General features: G+C 37.8%; 1 protein-coding gene, 1 long non-coding RNA gene and 1 pseudogene across 3 annotated transcripts; 2 read left to right on the forward strand and 1 right to left on the reverse strand.

Annotated features, from left to right (window-relative positions):
• The first annotated feature begins 112 nt into the window (after positions 1–112).
• Positions 113–1,348, forward strand: LOC122278954 (polygalacturonase inhibitor). The gene has a single exon (XM_043089179.1). The coding sequence runs from the start codon at positions 187–189 to the stop codon at positions 1,165–1,167; it is 981 nt and encodes a 326-aa protein (XP_042945113.1). The 5' UTR covers positions 113–186; the 3' UTR covers positions 1,168–1,348.
• A 1,741-nt stretch (positions 1,349–3,089) lies between these two features.
• LOC122280057 lies at positions 3,090–6,344 on the reverse strand (annotated as a pseudogene).
• Positions 6,345–8,900: 2,556 nt separating this feature from the next.
• On the forward strand, positions 8,901–12,730 carry LOC122279801. 2 transcript variants are annotated; one of them, XR_006229671.1, is made up of 2 exons: positions 8,901–9,219; positions 12,293–12,730. It is a non-coding gene; the product is annotated as an uncharacterized LOC122279801 (long non-coding RNA). The 2 variants fall into 2 exon arrangements; XR_006229670.1 differs by having other exon boundaries at positions 12,455–12,730.
• Positions 12,731–18,698: the final 5,968 nt, after the last annotated feature.

The following is an 18,698-nucleotide window of genomic DNA, read 5'->3' on the forward strand; positions in this document are numbered from 1 at the left end:
GAATTAAGATTCAGAGTGTTGACTTTTTTTAATGGATTGCCTAAAATTGCCATTGAGTGTGTATGCTTTCATAATCGATAGATCCGAGACAGATAAAGAAAGGAACAGCCTATAAGTGATGCCTATAAATATCACTCTAATCTGCATCAGAATTTCACACCAACAATCTCTTCCCAATATCAAACCATGGCAACCCCTCTCCTCTCCTTAATCTTCTTCACCACCCTCCTCTTCTCCGCTCACTCAGAGCTCTGTAACCCTAAAGACAAGAAAGTCTTGCTCGAAATCAAGGCCGCCTTCAACAACCCCTACGTCCTTACCTCTTGGAAACCAGACACAGACTGCTGCGTCGACTGGTACATCGTCACATGTGACCCCACCTCCAATCGTATCAACTCCCTCTCCGTCGTCACCGGTTCACTCTCCGGCCAAATCCCTGCCGCGGTGGGTGACCTCCCTTTCCTCGAAACTCTCGATCTCCGCAAACAGCCCAACCTCACCGGCCCCATCCCGCCCGCCATTGCTAAGCTCCAACGCCTCACCTTTCTCAGGCTCAACTGGAACAACCTCTCCGGCCCAGTTCCTGACTTCCTCAGCAAGCTCAAGAACCTCACCTTCCTCGACCTGTCCTTCAACAACCTCTCCGGTTCTATCCCACCCTCACTTTCCCTGCTTCCAAACCTCGATGCGCTTCACTTGGACCGCAACAAACTCACCGGAAGGATCCCCTACTCTTTCGGTACGTTTAGCAAGGTACCAGGCTTGTACCTCTCTCACAACAAACTATCCGGTCCAATCCCAGCCTCGTTCGCTAACATGGACTTCAACGTCATAGACCTGTCCCGTAACATGCTCGAAGGAGACGCGTCTGTGGTTTTCGGCTCGAACAAGACCACGCAGATTGTGGACCTGTCGAGGAACTTGTTCAAGTTCAATCTGTCCAAGGTGGAGTTCCCCAAGAGCTTGACTTCATTGGATCTTAACCACAACATGATCAACGGGGGCATTCCGGTGGAGATGACGGCACTGAATCTGCAGTTCTTGAATGTGAGTTATAACAGGCTGTGTGGTCAGATTCCAGTGGGTGGTAAGTTGCAGAGCTTCGACTACTCCTCGTATTTTCACAACAGGTGCTTGTGCGGCTCGCCGCTTCCCAGCTGCAAGTGATCGATCATGGAGGTGGCCGAAGAACTCCCCAGGAAACTGAAGCGGATTCCGGTACAAATATGGGTTCATTGGATTAGTACTCCTAAAACGTTCCCCGGGCGTTTGATCCCGTTCCTGTTCCTATCATTTTGTTAATTTCTTGGAAGTTTCTGATAATAAACAAGTTTGTTATATCCGGATAGATGCTTCCTGGACAGAAAATTTATGTGCCAGCAGATCATAATACATCACTTACCCACATTACATTATTAAAATGGATCTCCAACGGTGCAGAAAATTGTGCCAACAAGAAGAAGGAAAAAAAAAAAAAAAAAAATCCGGAGCCCAGGGGATGCACAAGTGGATGTTTTAGAGGTAAGAGGACGTTCCTTTGTTACAACCAGGCTAATGACACGGCGTTCTTGACAGTACAAGAAAATGACGGTGTGGCCAGCGTGAAATCAGCCGCCATGCGATTATAGGCTTCCTCTGTAGCAACATAACATGGCCATTTTTTATTTATAACCCGAATTGCACTAATAAATACAATTTCTCAATGAAGATGCAATAATGACTCCAAATGACAATTGAATTTGCTCGTCTTTGCAACAACCTTAGCTACTATGGAGCCATTAGGATTCTCACGAGTAGGCTGTAAAAATTCTGCACAGGTGATATAGATTCCAAAAATTCTCTCCCTTTTTTCTCTCTCTTTTTAAATCATGTCTCTATGGTTTGTTAGAAAATTTCACTAATTTCTGAATCTGCCAAAGGGGTCGTCGTCTTTTGAATTGTAGCTTGGTGAAGACGATTACCAAGAATTTCTGGATTATAACTAGTTTTCTGGATCCACCTCACATCAATAACTCATAAATGCACAATGCCTTCACAACTTGCCAGGAAACATTAAACTGGATAGACAGATTCGCTTACCACGAAACATCAGATGGCATACTTTGAGTCTCTGATAAGGGTCAGTATTTACGAGGCCCAACCCAATCAGGATCAAAGAAAGAAATCCACGACCCAATCCGAAAATTTGGAATCTGAGTTTCTGGAAAAGCAGTAAGCATAGACCCGGGATCTTCCTCCGTTATTCACAGGGCCTTTTTGACCGGCCATCAAATGTTCGATAGAAAACCCCACAAGGAGAAATGCCTATTTGGAAGTAGCAAAATTTATAATCATGAAAAATAAATCATTTGTAGCATCTGGATTTGTGTATTAAAATATGGGGAAGGAACCATTTTGTTTTTGGAGAATCACCCTGACTAATCGGTAGATTCTTGATTTCTTGTAATTCTTTCTGGCTTTTGATGCATCTCCATTTTAAAAAGGCCTCAGTATTCAGTAGAGTCCACCAGAACAGGTTGGGCTTGCAAATTTCCAAACCCAGATAAATGACCACGTTTAGCTTTAGAAAGAAGTACCAAAGGGCAAAGGGTTGAATTTTAATTGTTTGACTAATGTTTGTCATGACTCTGTTAGCTCGACCAAGACAACATGGTAACTATGAAGTTAGCCAACTCTTTCATCCGTTTGATTGGAAGAATCCATGATAATATTTACAAGAGTTCTTTCCGCTACTTATAACTTACAAGTTTGCAAATAGTCTTTTTGTTATCAACTATAGCATTACTTCAGTGTATAGAGGTCATGTGCATATTTAAAGGTTGGATTTCTACTTTCATTGATTTTTACAATTCTATGTAGTAGCAATACAATTTATGGTTTGATTATCCTGCCCAAATCCATTTTATTCAGTTTTGCTTCAGTTTTTACAGCGAAAAATCAAGAAGACAAGACCATGCTACTGTACATCGTAACACTTCAAATAAAAATAAAACCCAGAAATAAAGAAGAAAAAATCATCATTTGTAGAAACGAAATCACTGATGGGAATCAGGAATATTCGCAATCTCCATAACTTTTGAGTCTGAAAAGAAAAAAATAAAGAAGTGTTTCATATATATCAATAAATGAGGCACACTAACATGAGCCCTCACCACCAAAGAGAGTTGAGCATTGCCCACAAGTAAGAGTCAAACTAATGGAAATGGACTAAGCCTAGCCGCCGGGACACTAACGAGAGGATGAACCCGTGGAAGGGAAACCCCCGGCCCCTCTTCCATGTCCACACTACCATGTCCTCCATCGCCAACGTTCCATTCAAAGCACTGAATCATAACAGCTAAGGTTGTTTGGACAACCTGCATTGCTAATGTTGCTCCGATGCAGCTTCTCCTTCCAATCCCAAATAGCCGCAGATGGAAGTGTTGCCCCCTCACATCCAATTGGCTCTTTCCCATCCCCTCTTTGTTAAGAAATCTCTCTAGCCAGAACTCAAGCGGATTCTCCCAATGGTTTGGGTCTCTTCCGATAGCCCACACATTAACAAGAGCCGTGTTTTTGCCGGAATTTCATAACCAGCTATAATACAATCTTCAGTGCACTTCCTCACAACCAATGGATCAGGTGGGTGAAGCCTCAGAGTTTCCTTCACTATAGCTTGGATGTAGGGAAGGTTAGCTATATCAGACTCCTCAACTAATTTACTCTTTCCGATTGCCATATCGATCTCTTGCCTTACTTTAGCCATCACATCTGGGTGATTAATTAGCTCCGACATTGCCCATTTAGTTGTCACGGCCGACGTGTCTGTCCCGGCTCCAAACATATTCTGCATGATACAAAATGTTGGGAATTTGGACCTCCCAAATTCACCCCTCTAGGATCTACCCTTTGCAAGAATAACAAGAAAAATAGAGAAATAATAACAACACAAAAAATTTACGTGGAAACTCCAAAATAGGAGAAAAACCACCAGACCCAGAGAAGAAAATTCACTATGTGAAAAATTATTACAATCACACAATTTTTCTCCTCACCACACCCACAAAGCTACCCCACTAGTAAAACTTTAACTTTACACATCTTTCCCTTTTACAAAAGGTTAATAGAGGAATTTAACTAAAGTTAAAATTTACTAGATACACTTTCAACTGGTGCACATAAACTAAGAGGCTAAGCCTCTTATTTATAACCTTAAAAACCTGCCCCTTTGTTATTTCCCACCGGTGTGGGACTAAACCAAAGAGCAAAAAATAACAATCTCCACCTTGCGACTTTGACTAGTCCCACAGCCAAACTCTACCTCAATGAAGATTTTCATATCTTCCACTATCATGCTTCACCATAAAAGCATACCCACTCAGAATAAACCAATTTCAAACATTTCGCTTCGGCCCATATCGAAAACAACCTTTCTGAAAATTATGGTGTGACTTCCATATTTGGCTCTCCTGGAAGTTCATCAGCCATCGACATGAATTTCCACCACACACCCTGCATCAATGCCTGTGTGCAAACTTGTGGACCAGCTAATATTAACACATCCTCTATCATGACAACTTTGGGAATTAGCGACATGCCATGAGGATATACATGTCTCTTTTTCCATGGAGAGAGATACAACATTAGCATCAATACCAGTATCTCCATTTACTGACTTGGAGCCACTTGCCAAATCCGCTCCTTGTACTAGCCGTTTCACCAGTCGCTAGTATCACTGCTGACTTCAGGGGTTGATCTGCCATTCAACGCCTTGTGTAAACCAATTTCTCCACCTCAAATCTGATAGGATTTGAAATCATACTTTCTGACATTGCTTTGATGAATTTACCGTAGAAATGAATAGTACCTCACTAAATCAGTTTCCAGGAAAGATTGGAGGATCACAATGGACACACTTAAAATTTTCAATCTCCTAGACAGAACCTCCTTTACACTGTATCTATCTACACTACCACACCAAAGCTCCACCTCACAAAAAAAGAACCTAGTGGTTCTGATACCAATTGTTGAAAATTTGGACCTCCCAAATTCACCCCACTAGGATCTACCCTTTGCAAGAATAACAAGAAAAATAGAGAAATAATAACAACACAAGAAATTTATGTGGAAATTCCAAAATAGGAGAAAAACTACCAGACCCAGAGAAGAAAATTTACTATGTAAAAAATTGTTACAATCACACAATTTTTCTCCTTACCACACCCACAAAGCTACCCCACTAGTAAAACTTTAACTTTACACCTCTTCCCCTTTTACAAAAGGTTAATAGAGGAATTTAACTAAAGTCAAAAGTTACTAGATAAGCTTTCAACTGGTGCACATAAACTAAGAGGCTAAGCCTCTTATTTATAACCTTAAAAACCTGCCCCTTTGTTATTTCCCACTGGTGTGGGACTAAACCAAGGAGCAAAAAAAACACAAAATTCAATTCAGTTTTAGCCAGATGCAGGGGAGCAACTAGCAAGGACAAATCTTTTTCAGTTTAACGATCAAAATAAAGTGACAAAAAACATGCAGATGTATATGTGTTTTGTTTCTCCGTTCAGGTCAAGGAAACGTCTACCATTATGAAGCCCTTGATATTTTCTCTGGTCATTCTAATCTCTGAGCTTTCATCCTTATATACATCAAGCAAAATGTCCCAAATCCTTGCAAATCTAAGTTCTTACAAAACCAAATCATCTCTGACACATTAGCTTTACCAGCGAGCTCACACATCTCTTCCACCAACTTCCTCACCTCGTTAGTTTCATCTTCATTCTCTAAACACCTTTTTCTCAGTGCCATCCTCGATATTATGTTGTTTTTCAACCTTATGAGTTTTGCTCCAACATCAACTGCCTCATTAGCCCTAGCCTTTTTAAGCAATAGCTGTAAGAACTGCTTTATTTCTTGGTCCCTGATAGGAAGGTGTTGCTCAAGTTTCGGTCGCTAAGAAGTTCAGTCATGCAAAGCTTTTTCATGAACTTCCAGCAGGGTCCGTAGGGTGCCATGGTGAAGTCAGTGGAGCCATACGTGAGATAGTCTATGTTAGCCATTTTGGGGCTGTTCAAGAAACAAAATTCGTTTGTTTTGAGGCACTCTCTAGCCATTTCCGGAGAGGAAACGATGATACAAGGCTTGGAGCCAACGAATAAATATATCAAAGGTCCATGTTGGTTTGAGAGTTTGTGAAGAGATTGGTGAGGTATTTTGTTGAGGAGGTGGAGGTGTCCGATGATTGGTAGGGCTAGTGGGCTCCGAGGAAGACGTGGTTTGGTTCAAGGTCTGATAAAAAAGAATCCTATCAACCAAATGGAGGCTAGACAGATGAGAAGTATTGCACAGTTTTGAAAATCAGGCATCGTTGAATTCATGTTTGTAACAAAGCAATTGCCCAAAGGTTGTTTCAAGAAATTAAGGTGATGGTGAAAGAAAGGAATGAGAGACTTTTTATTTAACCCTGGTGCATTGTTTCTCTTATGGATTCAACATATATATATATATATATATATATATATATATATATATATATATACGAACATGATTTTGCTGGATGTTAGCAATTGCCTATGTATGGATGCGATATCTTATCATCTTTCAAGGCTTATTTGGGAACACATTAAGTGTTCTCAATTAAAATTGATATATAATTTAATGATCGTTAGTAATATAACATAACTCAATTTTCAATACCTAATGAACGGATCTTGTTTCGTCGCATTTGGGCTATGAGTGGATGTATGGCATTGTCGTCGACAAAAGCAAGAAATTAAGGAAAGGAATATGACTGGCTGGGACTACCTATTTTAACAAAGTAATAATATATACAGTCGTTCAATGTATAAATATCGTGCAATCGCTTTGAAAAAGAGTGAGGTCTACGATTAAAAAATTAATTTTTTTCCATATCCCGTATTAACTCAATTTTTTGAAACAAACTGCGCAGCGCTTACATAACTATAATTGCAAATATTATTTCTCATTTTAACAAGGTTTGACAACTCGTAATTGTTGTTTTATTAGTACCTCTCTCTTCGGATTGAAAAATAAAATAAGTTTCGTATAATAGAAAAATTTAGCATTTTTCTCGAGTGTAGAATTTCTATGCTACATAGATAATTTTTTTTATATATGTAGCATGATGATCGACCGATAACATGGACGACGATTACCATTGATATTATTGTTGCGTGGCCTACCATTGATATGCTAACGATCGGTAAGAGAGGATGCCAATAGCCGTCCTTAATTTGGGGCCAATAAGGTTTAAAGAAGCTCGATGATATATAGCAAATCTAGTCTCAATCCTCCTTTGTTTTAATCCCTTTGTATATACTAGGTGATTCTTCAATCTCACGTTTGGTTTTAGCACTACTTGTTTATCTGCATTATTAAGAAGAAAAAGTCTATTTGCACCCGGGGAGGGGAATCCCCGCGTGCACGTCCCTCCACGTGTACAAACAAAACGCTGCGTTTTATATTCACCATCTCACAGAGTCTTTACTCTCCCTCCCTTCCTACATCGCAGATTCGAGTCCGCTTCTCACAGACCACAAGCAATCCCCTTCGGACAACCCGCGAAGAGCTTCTCACAAGTTCTGCTTCTCTCTCAGACGTCTCCTCAACTTCTTCTTCTCATCTTATTCTTCTCAACTTCGTCTTCGCATTCTTGCCAACCCCAACCCCCTAACCCTAAGTTTAGGTTTGAATTCTTTGGATTTTCTTGGTCAGTTTGAGAGTTAAAAAAAAATAGTAACTTTGGGTTTGTATCTAAACGGCTGGGTTTCTTCAGCCTTGTTTACGATGTGTGCTTCTTTCAGCTGTTTTTTCGTTGCATGGTATGAATCGGGAGAAATATTGTACATCATGTTCATGTGTGTTTTGTTGATGTTTTCAGTGAAGAATTTATCTTTGCTGGTAATTAAATTGGGATGGGTTGGCTGTAATTGTCAGTATCCGAAAACATTTTTGGTGAAAAGTCTTTGTTTTAATTCCACAAGCTTTTTGTTTGTTTTGGTGCTTCAATACTTCATCTTGAATCGAGAACATTTTGTTTAGGGGTGGGCAGCGGGTGCCCGCCACCCGCTGCACCGCACCGCACCGTTCGCCCCGCCCCGTAAGAAGGGGAACTGCGGAGGCGGGGGACGAAGGGGGCTCAACCCCGCTCTGTAAATCCCCCGCCCCGCCCCTGCATATATAAGGCCCCCTCCGTTCCCCTCCATCCCCCTGCATAGATAAGGCCCCCTCAAATTAACAACAGCTCAAACCAGAAAACCAGATAGTTTTCGAGCGGCGGCTTACAGAGATGGAGAAAGGTGGCGGCTGGAAGCTGGTTACGATGGCACAAAGACGCTCGTGCGGCAGTGCACTAGAGCAGAGCGAGCAAAGAAGGGAGACACAGTGCGGCCAGAAGCGATGAAAGGCAGTGCGGTGGCTATCGGTTTCACGTTGGCTGGCAGTGGGCTAGTTGGAGGTTGGTGATCTGTACAATTCCTCTGTTTAGGAAACTAGAAAACAGAGTGTTTCCGTGTGGTTAACAAGGTAGTGATTCGGCAGTTAAGCGTGGTGGAGGAGTACATGCACGACGTGAAAGTTACGAATTGGGGTGCTGTGCGTGGAGGTGGTTTTTGAAGTTGTGCCGAGACTGGTGGGCGACGCGGAGGATAGAATGGTTCGAGTGGTTTCCGTTGTGCAAGGCTTTGAGAGATAGGAGTGTATGTTGGCGACGGGAGGGGAAGAGCAGAGGGCGGACGGCTAGAGGTCCACCCCCGTACCCCCGTCAGCGGACAGGGTACCCCGCCCCCGCATGGATGGGGGTGGAGTCCGGAGAAAAAATCCCATCCCTCGTTCATGCGGGGGCGGGGGGCGAAGAAGGGGTGGCCCTGCCCCGTAGGGGGCGGGTAGCACCCCTAATTTTGTTTACTGACCTCTTCCGGCTTTTTTTCCGTCGAGACTTTTTTTCTTCTATATATTTATTGCGTTTTTATTTTATTTTATTTTTTATAGGCTTAATTGATCTTTATAAATTTCTATATGTTTGTACCAAGGACAATCGTTTTGCTTGTCTAATGTTATGTGGAAAGATGACACTTCTTATTGCCACGAATTCAATTTTGCTTAGTTTACTAATCACATTTTTTCAATTGCCAGAGTTAGGAATCCAGAGTGGAGGTCGCCGCTAGCGGCTCTAATATCTAATCTCCATCTTCCAATGCGCAGTTTGGAGGTTAAAAATAGGTACACTTTGAATATACATTTCCTGTGTGGGTGCAATTGTCATATCAGATATGTAAATGGTAGCTATGTAACACCCCGTTCCCGTAGGTTAGAGACGTTACTAACAAACATGATAAAATGCCCGGTAAAGAGACTCATTACTCTGAAAGACCTCATTTATTGAAAGAAACTTAATTGAAAGGATATAAATAGTCTTGAAATTTAAATCTGAATAAAGCAAAACATGAGCTAGTCTTAAACAAGACTAGTTATTGAAATGACATAAAAGAAACTTAATCCTTGTGTAAAAGACACTTATTCATCTCTAAGTCCTTATACTAAATCTACTCCTGGCCATCCAGCTCTGCATCATCATAATCACCATCTGTGACAATCAACATAGAAGAAAACAAAAAAGACAAACAACAAAAATGAGTCGAATACTCAGTAAATAATACATCATACCGTAAAATACTATCTAGCTTAGTATAAAATTGATTTTTAAAACCTTATCATAACTTTCATATAACATTCATGGATTAACATGAATGGAAACATTCATAATCATGGCAACATGAAGCGTGAATGCATGAGTAACTTGTTTATCTTGAATTGTACTTATTTCATGGTGAACCACACTTGAGTCCATGACACCACATAACTTGTCATGTAGTGAAACACGCTTGAGTCCGTGTTTCACTTAACTTGCATAACATGAAGTGAAACACGCTTGAGTCCGTGTTTCACTTATCTTGCTTGACATGGAGTGAAACACGCTTGGGTCCGTGTTTCACTTATCTTGCTTGACATGAAGTGAAACATGCTTGGGTCCATGTTCACTTAACTTGCATGACATGGAGTGAAACACACCTGAGTCCGTGTTTCACTTAACTTGTTGTAACCACGCTTGAGTCCGTGGTACCGTCTTAGCATAACTATGGTAAACACGCTTGGGTCCGTGCTACCCTAAAATGTTTATCTTTCTTAATGCATGATAATTTTCTTGGACTTCATAGACTTTTCTAGCATGGCATATTCTTGTACATGGCATGGCATAACATGATATATTCTTGTACATGGTATAGCATAGCATGACCTGGCCTAACATGATTTAATCATTTTATGACATTTCATGGCATGCATGATCTCAAAACTACATGAATATGGCATACATGATCTGGCTATTTATTACATGGCATGCTTGACTTAAGTTATTGCATGAACAATACATGGCATACATGGTCGAAGCACTACATGAATGAAGCATGCATGATCTAGCTATTTTAATTCATAGAATACCTATCTTAAATTATTATATGATCATATCATGGCTTCCATATGATTTTAGTAACATTCAATCCATCAATCAACAATCCATAAAAGCATAACACATATATAGGCTTACTTTCATGTAAATCATCATAATTCATATAAGTTCATGAAAGCGATCTAACCTTGACTTGGCTCTTAGCGCAACGTAGATAACCATCAAAACCATATCATATTATCATACCCAATTATAATATTTACATTACACATACATTTATATGATCATATTATTTACCTCCTAGCACTGCTTCCGAAATCTCACGTCGTAGCTCGTGACCTATACGAGGCACTAGACGTTACTAATCTTTCTAGAAAACGTGTCGTAGCAATCTAATTATTTAAAATCTTACCATAGAGATAATATAATGAATATTCAAATATAAAAAGATTACCCAAAATAATATTATTCCAAAGCTCATATGATGATCTTAATAATTTTATAAAACTTAGTTAAAGGTCAATTGAAATATTAGCTAAGATAATAAGCTGAAACAATATAAAAGAATTCTTTAAAGTATGCTTAAAAACCCTTCAATATATTGTATAAAAGAATGAGTATAAGACTAATATATTTATTTAAGTGAAACTTTGGTCTGATTTAAGTTTCAGCCCAGCCCCAATTACAGAAATCATTTAAGGTTACTAGAACAGTTTCTGTAAATACAACCAGCCCAATAAAATAATCAAGCCCACAAGAAATCAACTCACTTATCAATTAAAACAAGTTTATGAAATATACTAGAATCAAGCCCAATTTAAAACAAAAGTCCATATTAATGAAAGATGTCTAATAAACCTCAAGCCCAGCCCACAAGGAAAAATAGCCCACGTATATGATCAGGTTTAAAATATGAAGTCTGCCTAGTTACTAGAGGGTAAAGAGGTAACTTCACCAAAAGTTTCTTTATGAGGCAGTTTACGGAAAGGTTAGGTGCAGTGGTTTGAAGGGCATTTGTGTAATAACTAAAACTTGCATGTGCTTTTCAGTAAAGTAAAAGAAATAAGAGGATATGAACAAAGCAAATAATCATTTGCTGGAGAAAGCAGGCCAGCGATGGGATCTAAGGCTTGCTAAGGAAAGGTAATGTGTGACAAGAGAGAGAGAAAAAGGTGGCAGACTGCAGTGGCTTACCAGATGGTGGGGTGTTCAACGAAGTGGTTGACTGGCAGTGTCTGTGCAGATCTGAAGGTGCTCTGATGAGGTGGCTGGGTAAAAGAAAAGAAGGGGCTGCACGAGTGCTATCCTTTTCTTTTCCCTCTTTGTCAACTAAAATTTCTGAAACATTATTCTGAGGGTCTGGTGATATTTTATAAAGGTGAGGGAAAGGGTTTTACGTGAGTTTTCAGGGGATTAGCTAGAATTTTTAGGGGATTAGCTAGATCTGATTTGGTTTTGATCTTAGAATCTTTTCAAAAATTTTTAAACCTATCTGATAATAACAGAGAATACAAGATAAAAGGAAACCACTTTAAAAAAACTAATTAATCTGGTTCATTATCTTATTTAACAAATAGATAATTATAAGCATCTGAAGATAAATAAATAAGTAATTAATAAAAGCAATAAATATAAACAGAACATAACTAAATAATTCTAACCGAATTAACCTAAATTCTAGGTTCGTATGTTACAAGCTAGCTGTTGTGGCATAACTTTTTAATGTCTAAGGCGTGTGTGAGAGAGTGTGTATGATATACTTGTATTTTAAGAGGAAACACTTCTGCTTTGATTAGGTTCGCTGAGATATCTGCTTTTCTTTTTCAGAGAATTGTTGCCATAGATGGTTATTTGTGCCCGTTTGCAGGACATCGGCAGAGGATATAAAATCTCTTAGATTGATAACAGCAATCAAAACTGCATACCTACCTGGTAGATTTGATCTAGAAGCATATGATGATTCTGCAATTTTTGTGCTGTTTTTGGCAGGTAAATCAGAGAAGAAACCACATTGCAGTTCTGTTTCAAGGTTCTGAGAGACTTGGCTTGGGAATTTTGGGCTTGCTCGTTCGTTTCCTAGTTAATTTTGGCTATAGCTTGGCAACGTATTCAAAGTGAAAGCCAAGAAGTTTTGTCTTATAAGTTGGAGTCCTTCCCATTCAGTGCAGTTGTATTCAATTTGCAAAACATTCTAAATTTATAACAATTTACGCTGTCAAATTTCAACAGTTCTAAGTTAATTAATGCATGATCTTTTTCTCATTATTTATTTTTCCTCCTTAACTAATAAAGAAACATAATGCAAATGTGATTATGGTCAAGTTGTGCTTAACTCAAATTAATTGTATTGTGGATACAACGTTTGTCATAAATGAGTTTGTTATTTCTTGTTGTGCGATATTTCTCCCTAATGGCTATTAAATTGGCAATCTAAAGCTGTTAGAATACTACAGTCTACACCAAAAACTTCTTATCTCCTTCCAGGATTTCTCTCTAAGTAAATATCTGTTCTACTCCTCAGTCCTAGCAAATGGCATGTCTTCTGTGATATTTGTTTAGAGACAGAAAGAATTTGGTCTGAAAGATTACATCAATTGCAGAGCCAATAATAATTTTGACAAGGTTAAAGGTAAAATTTGTTTCTTTCCAAATGGAAAGAAAAGCTTGTATGGGAAATAGCAGCAAGGTAAGGGAGTCTCTACATATCGCAAATTGAGAGCCCTTAATTATGGGAGAACCAAAAAAATACAAATGCTTCTAATACATCTGCTACTATTTTTAGCTCTTTACTTTCAGATTCTTTTTCAACAGGAGGAAAAACCACAGAATTTGTTTGCTTCCAATAATATCTTTATCCTTTTCATCTTGTCTATTGAAGATGGCTGCTTCATCTTGGTATTGTTTGATAGAATCATCAGCAATTTATATTATATACAAGAACACAACATTCTGCACCTCTATAAAATGCAGCCCCTAGACTATGAAACCTTTCCTGGCCTGCTGTGTCCCAAATCTGTCAAGCAAGTGCATGAAACCAATTTTAGCCCGCTTTTGTCTGCACGAAAACTACCTGCAAAGTGACCTATTGATCTAATACTCCTGCACGTGAAAGACAATAGTTTTGAATGGACACTCATATAATTGCACCTAGATCCAACATCATATTTCCACATATAAAACCTCTCATACCAGGTTTTCGAGTAGATTTTTTTGGGGAGGGAGGAGTTTTGGGTTTGTAAGGAAGGGGGGGCGCTTAGAAGTTACAACTTTTGGTGTCGGATTGAACAGGTCAAACTTAAAGATGACAGGCCTAGAACTCAAAAATAAAATTTTCTTCATACGCTCTAGTATTTTATTTACAATTTCATATTCAGAAACAAAAAACTCATAGAAGTCAGATAAGATATTAGCACTTGATGATAAAAAACAGTCTAGTAAAATGGCAACAATAGTGACACGTGATGGAATTTTCTCAAACCTCTGTTGAATCTTGGAGCCCGGGAACTGTTGATATGTCAACCTAAATGCAAGAAACACATCAGGAATTCACAAAGAATGCAAAAAATACTTAACAATACATGCTTCTCAAAGAGCCTGCTTCTTAAAGCATTAAAAGCCAGTACCTAACAGAAAAACGTGCTTATAAACAACTTACCCACGACAACGAGGAGACGACGACCACCGGTGGAGCTTCGGTTTGGTTTTACGACTACCACCAGCCCAGATTCGGTGGCTTTCTTTGGCTGGGTTTGGATCCTGCTTCACGCGATCTACGTCTCCTCAACCAAAAAAAATCTTTGCTTTTTCAGTTCTTCAGTTTCCCAGTTTGGTTCTACACTTTCTCAGTTTCCCTCTCATTTTGTGCTTTCATGTGTTTCTGCTTTTTTTTTTTTTTAATTGACGTGGCATTAAATAAATCAGCCGATTCCCCCCGTGTACGCATCCCGTGTACATGTAGAACAACTGTATTAAGAAAGAACATTAAGGCATCTAATTTAGGAGTGCATGCGACATGACCCATGAAACCAATACAAATATGATACAAAATTAGTAGATTGAATTTGATATAAATAAGTTTGAGTCAAACAAGTTGAACAGTTAAAGCACGATTAATAAACGAGCCAAACTATTTAACCTATTTAAATTTATTTCAAAATTATAATTTTATTATCGTTTGCCTGTAATATTAGTATTTTTCAATTTGCTTATGTTTTTATTGTTAAAATTGTAGTTATGAATCTATGCTCATATTTATTATTGTTGCATTTATAATATTAGTTTTATTATAGCTTAAAATCTAACAAATATTGATATTTTTAGTTAGTTGATAGTCTTATTTTTTTTTTTTTAGATATTATGGATACTAATAAATATATATTTTTATTTTTATGTGAAATTACGTTAATCAAGTTAAATAAATTATACAGGTTAATTCAATTCACTTACATAAAACAGGAGAATTCGTGTTGTATTGATCAATTTTAAATTAATTATTAAATTAGTCAAAACTGATGAAATAATACAATCCGTTCTTTAAGAGTTTTACTTCATACAAGCTAGTGTGTTGACACACCACTTATAATGGGACTCATTGAAGTTTTAAAAAAATCAAAACACCAATAATTTTTTAGCATAGCTTATACGTAAAACTTAAGTGGATGGAAGAGCTAGATTTAAGGATCTTTACTCTAATATCATGAGAAATCACTATTTATTTCAAAATCTTAAGTTAATGGAAGAGACTAATTTAATTATGTATATTTGTCTTAACAAGCCACACTTTTTTATTTCCCAGATTTCATTTTATTTATAGGTAATACTTATATTCATTTTAAATTTTGTAATTTTCAGTCAAATTTATTAATGTGATATATTCTAAATGATTTTATATCAACCATTTAAATTAAGAGTGATAAATAATATTTTTCTTTACGTATTGATGTATTTAAAAATTAACAAATTCAATATATATTATTTTTTTCATTAATAGGCAAAGAAGGTAACCAAGCATTTGAAATAACATTTCGCATCGCTTTCCTCAAAAGAAGTTCTAAAGCTTAATCGTGGCTTGGAATTATTTAGTACAGAAGAAATCGAGTGATCAATGCACTATCATGTCCAGTGACAGGATCCCAACAATGATGATATCGAACTTTAACGCAAGGCCGACTGGGGCTTTTTGGCGAAGAAATTGGGACATCTTGGGTGAAACGAACAAGCAAATAAAGTATGGGCTTAGCCCAAAACCGAACATTCTTTCCCACTTATATGTTTTGAAAAAAATAATAATTTTGCTGCTTTAAAGTTCAGGCGTTTACACATTACTTATTATAATATATATATATATATGATAAATATAAAAGAAATAGAAAACTAATATTTTTAATCATTATAGGTTTCATGAAGGTTTTTTTTAAAAGAAATTTTATTAAAAAGTATTGCTTATGGCAGAGAAAAATCGTGAAAACATTGAGACATCATAGACAAAACAAAATAAACAATCAACCCATCTCATGCAAAAACTTCTCACTGCAACTTTAACGAATAGACGCCAAATCCATTTTATCCAACCTATACAAACCTCTGACCTCCCAAGATAATTATTCCACTTCTCTATACAACTTATTCTTCCCCACAGCACCTCTACTTGCTAAAAAATCTGCTACCTTATTTTCTTCTTTAAAACAGTGATGTATAGAGTAATCAAAATCAACTAATAAAAGCATCAACTTATCCCAAAAATCCCAGAGGCACCACACTGTACAGACTTTAGATAAAATCCACGACACCACCACCATCAAATCACATTCAATGTCAATGTTTGAGTAACCCATCTGCTTGCACCACGTTACACCTTCTAACATCGCCCTTAATTCGGCTTCAATATTAGAGCAATGCCCAAAAGATTTTGAGAAAGCAAACACCGACTTCCCAGTATTGTCCCCAAACACCCCACCTCCTCCACCAGGGCCTAGGTTCCCCAAGCTACTCCCATCTAAATTCAACTTGAAATGACATCGACTTGGCGAGGACCATCACACCACATGAAGCGTTCAACGTTTTGACACCAGTAATGGGACTTCCAGACGGGCCAAAATGAGGTTATCAGCCACCGAGAACCTGCCAACTTTGTGCATATTACCAGCAGCACTCTAATCCAATACTTAATGGAACTCCACACGGTATTGAGATTTTCCAACTTATCTTCCATCCGGGCTAAGCAACGACGACGCCATATCCTCCAAACGACAAAAGATGGGATTAAACCCAGAACAAGACTAAAATGAGTCTGTCGGGAAACTCAATTGAACCATGCTTGGGTTCTCGCACACCGAGTAAAGGATCAAACGGGATGCGAAGCTCCACTGACACCTTTCACCACACGCCTTGACCAAAGTCACCCATGTTCAAAACATGCTCCAGGTCCTCCTCTCGCCTCACTTCACAACAGTTGCGGCAGGAAACATTGGGATATCAACTTTCTAAACCTGCGCATCTACCGCCAAACAATTAAATGTTGATCTCCACATACAAATGGCTAACTTAGAGCACTGGCATTGAGAAGCCAATGCATCTTTAAAATTTAGCTAACGAAGATGAAAATCAGCTGCATTGGATTCGGTAAAAGTTTTATTTCAAGTTTTGAGCTACAGTATTTGATCTTTTTCCTTCAAATATGAAAGACTACTGTTTGACATTCATCCCTATATTTTATTGTTATTTTAATGAACAACGGATTTATTTTATTTCATTTCTCTCTCCTTTCCCTCCCCGCGTCTTTCTTCCCTCCTTTCTCTCTTTCTCTCGTTCCATCGATCGAGCACAGAAGCCTGTGGCTTCTTCTCCTTCACGCAAAATCGGAACAAAATCCATGGTTTCTCTCCTCAAATTAGGTGCATGCAATGTTCTTCTCTTTTTCCTCCCCTGTTTTTTGCTCTCCCCCTTTCTCTATTTCTCTCTGTAAACGATAGTGCTCTTACCGATTCTTCATCTTCTCTTTTTCTTCACGTTGAAGCAGAGTGACTCCTTCAGCACTGGGCGCGACAGTTTTCTCCTTCAGGTTCGTCTCCTCTCCAAATCTCCTACAACCCTAGTCCTTCGTTAATCTGTTATGCAACTGGTATATATTGATGATGATAAAAATCCCTAGTTTTTTTTTTTTTTTTGTTGATTTTCTAACTTGTTTTTGATTTGTATGAATTTATTGTTGTGGTCGATTTGATGATTTGCATCCCTAGTTTTTTAAGGTTGATTTTCTGACTTGTTTTTTATTTGTATGAATTTATTGTTGGCATATTTGATGATTTGCATCTCTAGTTTATTTTGGTTAATTTTCTGACTTGTTTCTAATTTTATGGATTTATTGTTGGTATATTTGATGATTTGGGACCCTAGTTTTTTTTGGTTGATTTTGTCACTTGTTTCTGATTTGTATATCTATTGTTGGTATATTTGATGCTTATCAGACCCGGTTTATTTGATTGAGCAAACTGTGAAGTGGCTTTACAAACATCAAACTTTCTAAAGATTAACAATACGAAGCAATCAACAATCGTTTACTTTCTAAAGAAACAACAGGAGTTTACAATCAAGTTCAACTCCATGAAACAATCAATCACAAATCAATAATGCCCCATACTTTTTCACCCTGCTCAGCCCAATAATTGTTGTTGTTGTTGGTTATTTTTTTTTTTTTTTTTTTTTTGTGATTCCATTTGCTAAATTAGTTAAAGAAATATTTTGAAGGAGAAAAATAGTTTGGGATCTTATGGGCTGAGTGTTCTATGGTATAAGATATCCTATTGTAGCTACTTCAATAACATTTGTGTTTATGTTTGTACATAATCTGAATGTTGGAAAGGTTATTTTCTGGAGCAATTTTAGGAGCAATATTTTAAATGGAATGTGGCTATATTAAGAAATATGTATTGATGGTCCGGTTAATTTTCTCTCAAGGTATTAATGCCTTTTGGCTATTAATCTGGTAACAATATTGGCTATTAACAATAATTAACAATATTGCCTTTTCTTTTTCTTTTTTGCAAGTAGAAGGGCTGCTACATATGTAAAGCATTTTAACCATCTCACAGCCTAGTACTAATTTCATTATACCAACACATTAAGTATTTATTTCCTCTCTATTTATTTCCTCTCTGCTACATATGTAAAGCATTAAGCATTTTTAGAGTTCCAATATACCAAGTACATAAAAATATCATATTTATCTTACTGC

The sequence above is a fragment of the Carya illinoinensis genome, chromosome 10, assembly GCF_018687715.1.
Source record: "Carya illinoinensis cultivar Pawnee chromosome 10, C.illinoinensisPawnee_v1, whole genome shotgun sequence".
Classification (NCBI taxonomy): Eukaryota; Viridiplantae; Streptophyta; class Magnoliopsida; order Fagales; family Juglandaceae; genus Carya; species Carya illinoinensis.

Excerpts from the sequence above, each read along its gene's own strand:
- LOC122278954 (XM_043089179.1), top strand. The coding sequence starts at position 187 with ATGGCAACCCCTCTCCTCTCCTTAATCTTCTTCACCACCCTCCTCTTC.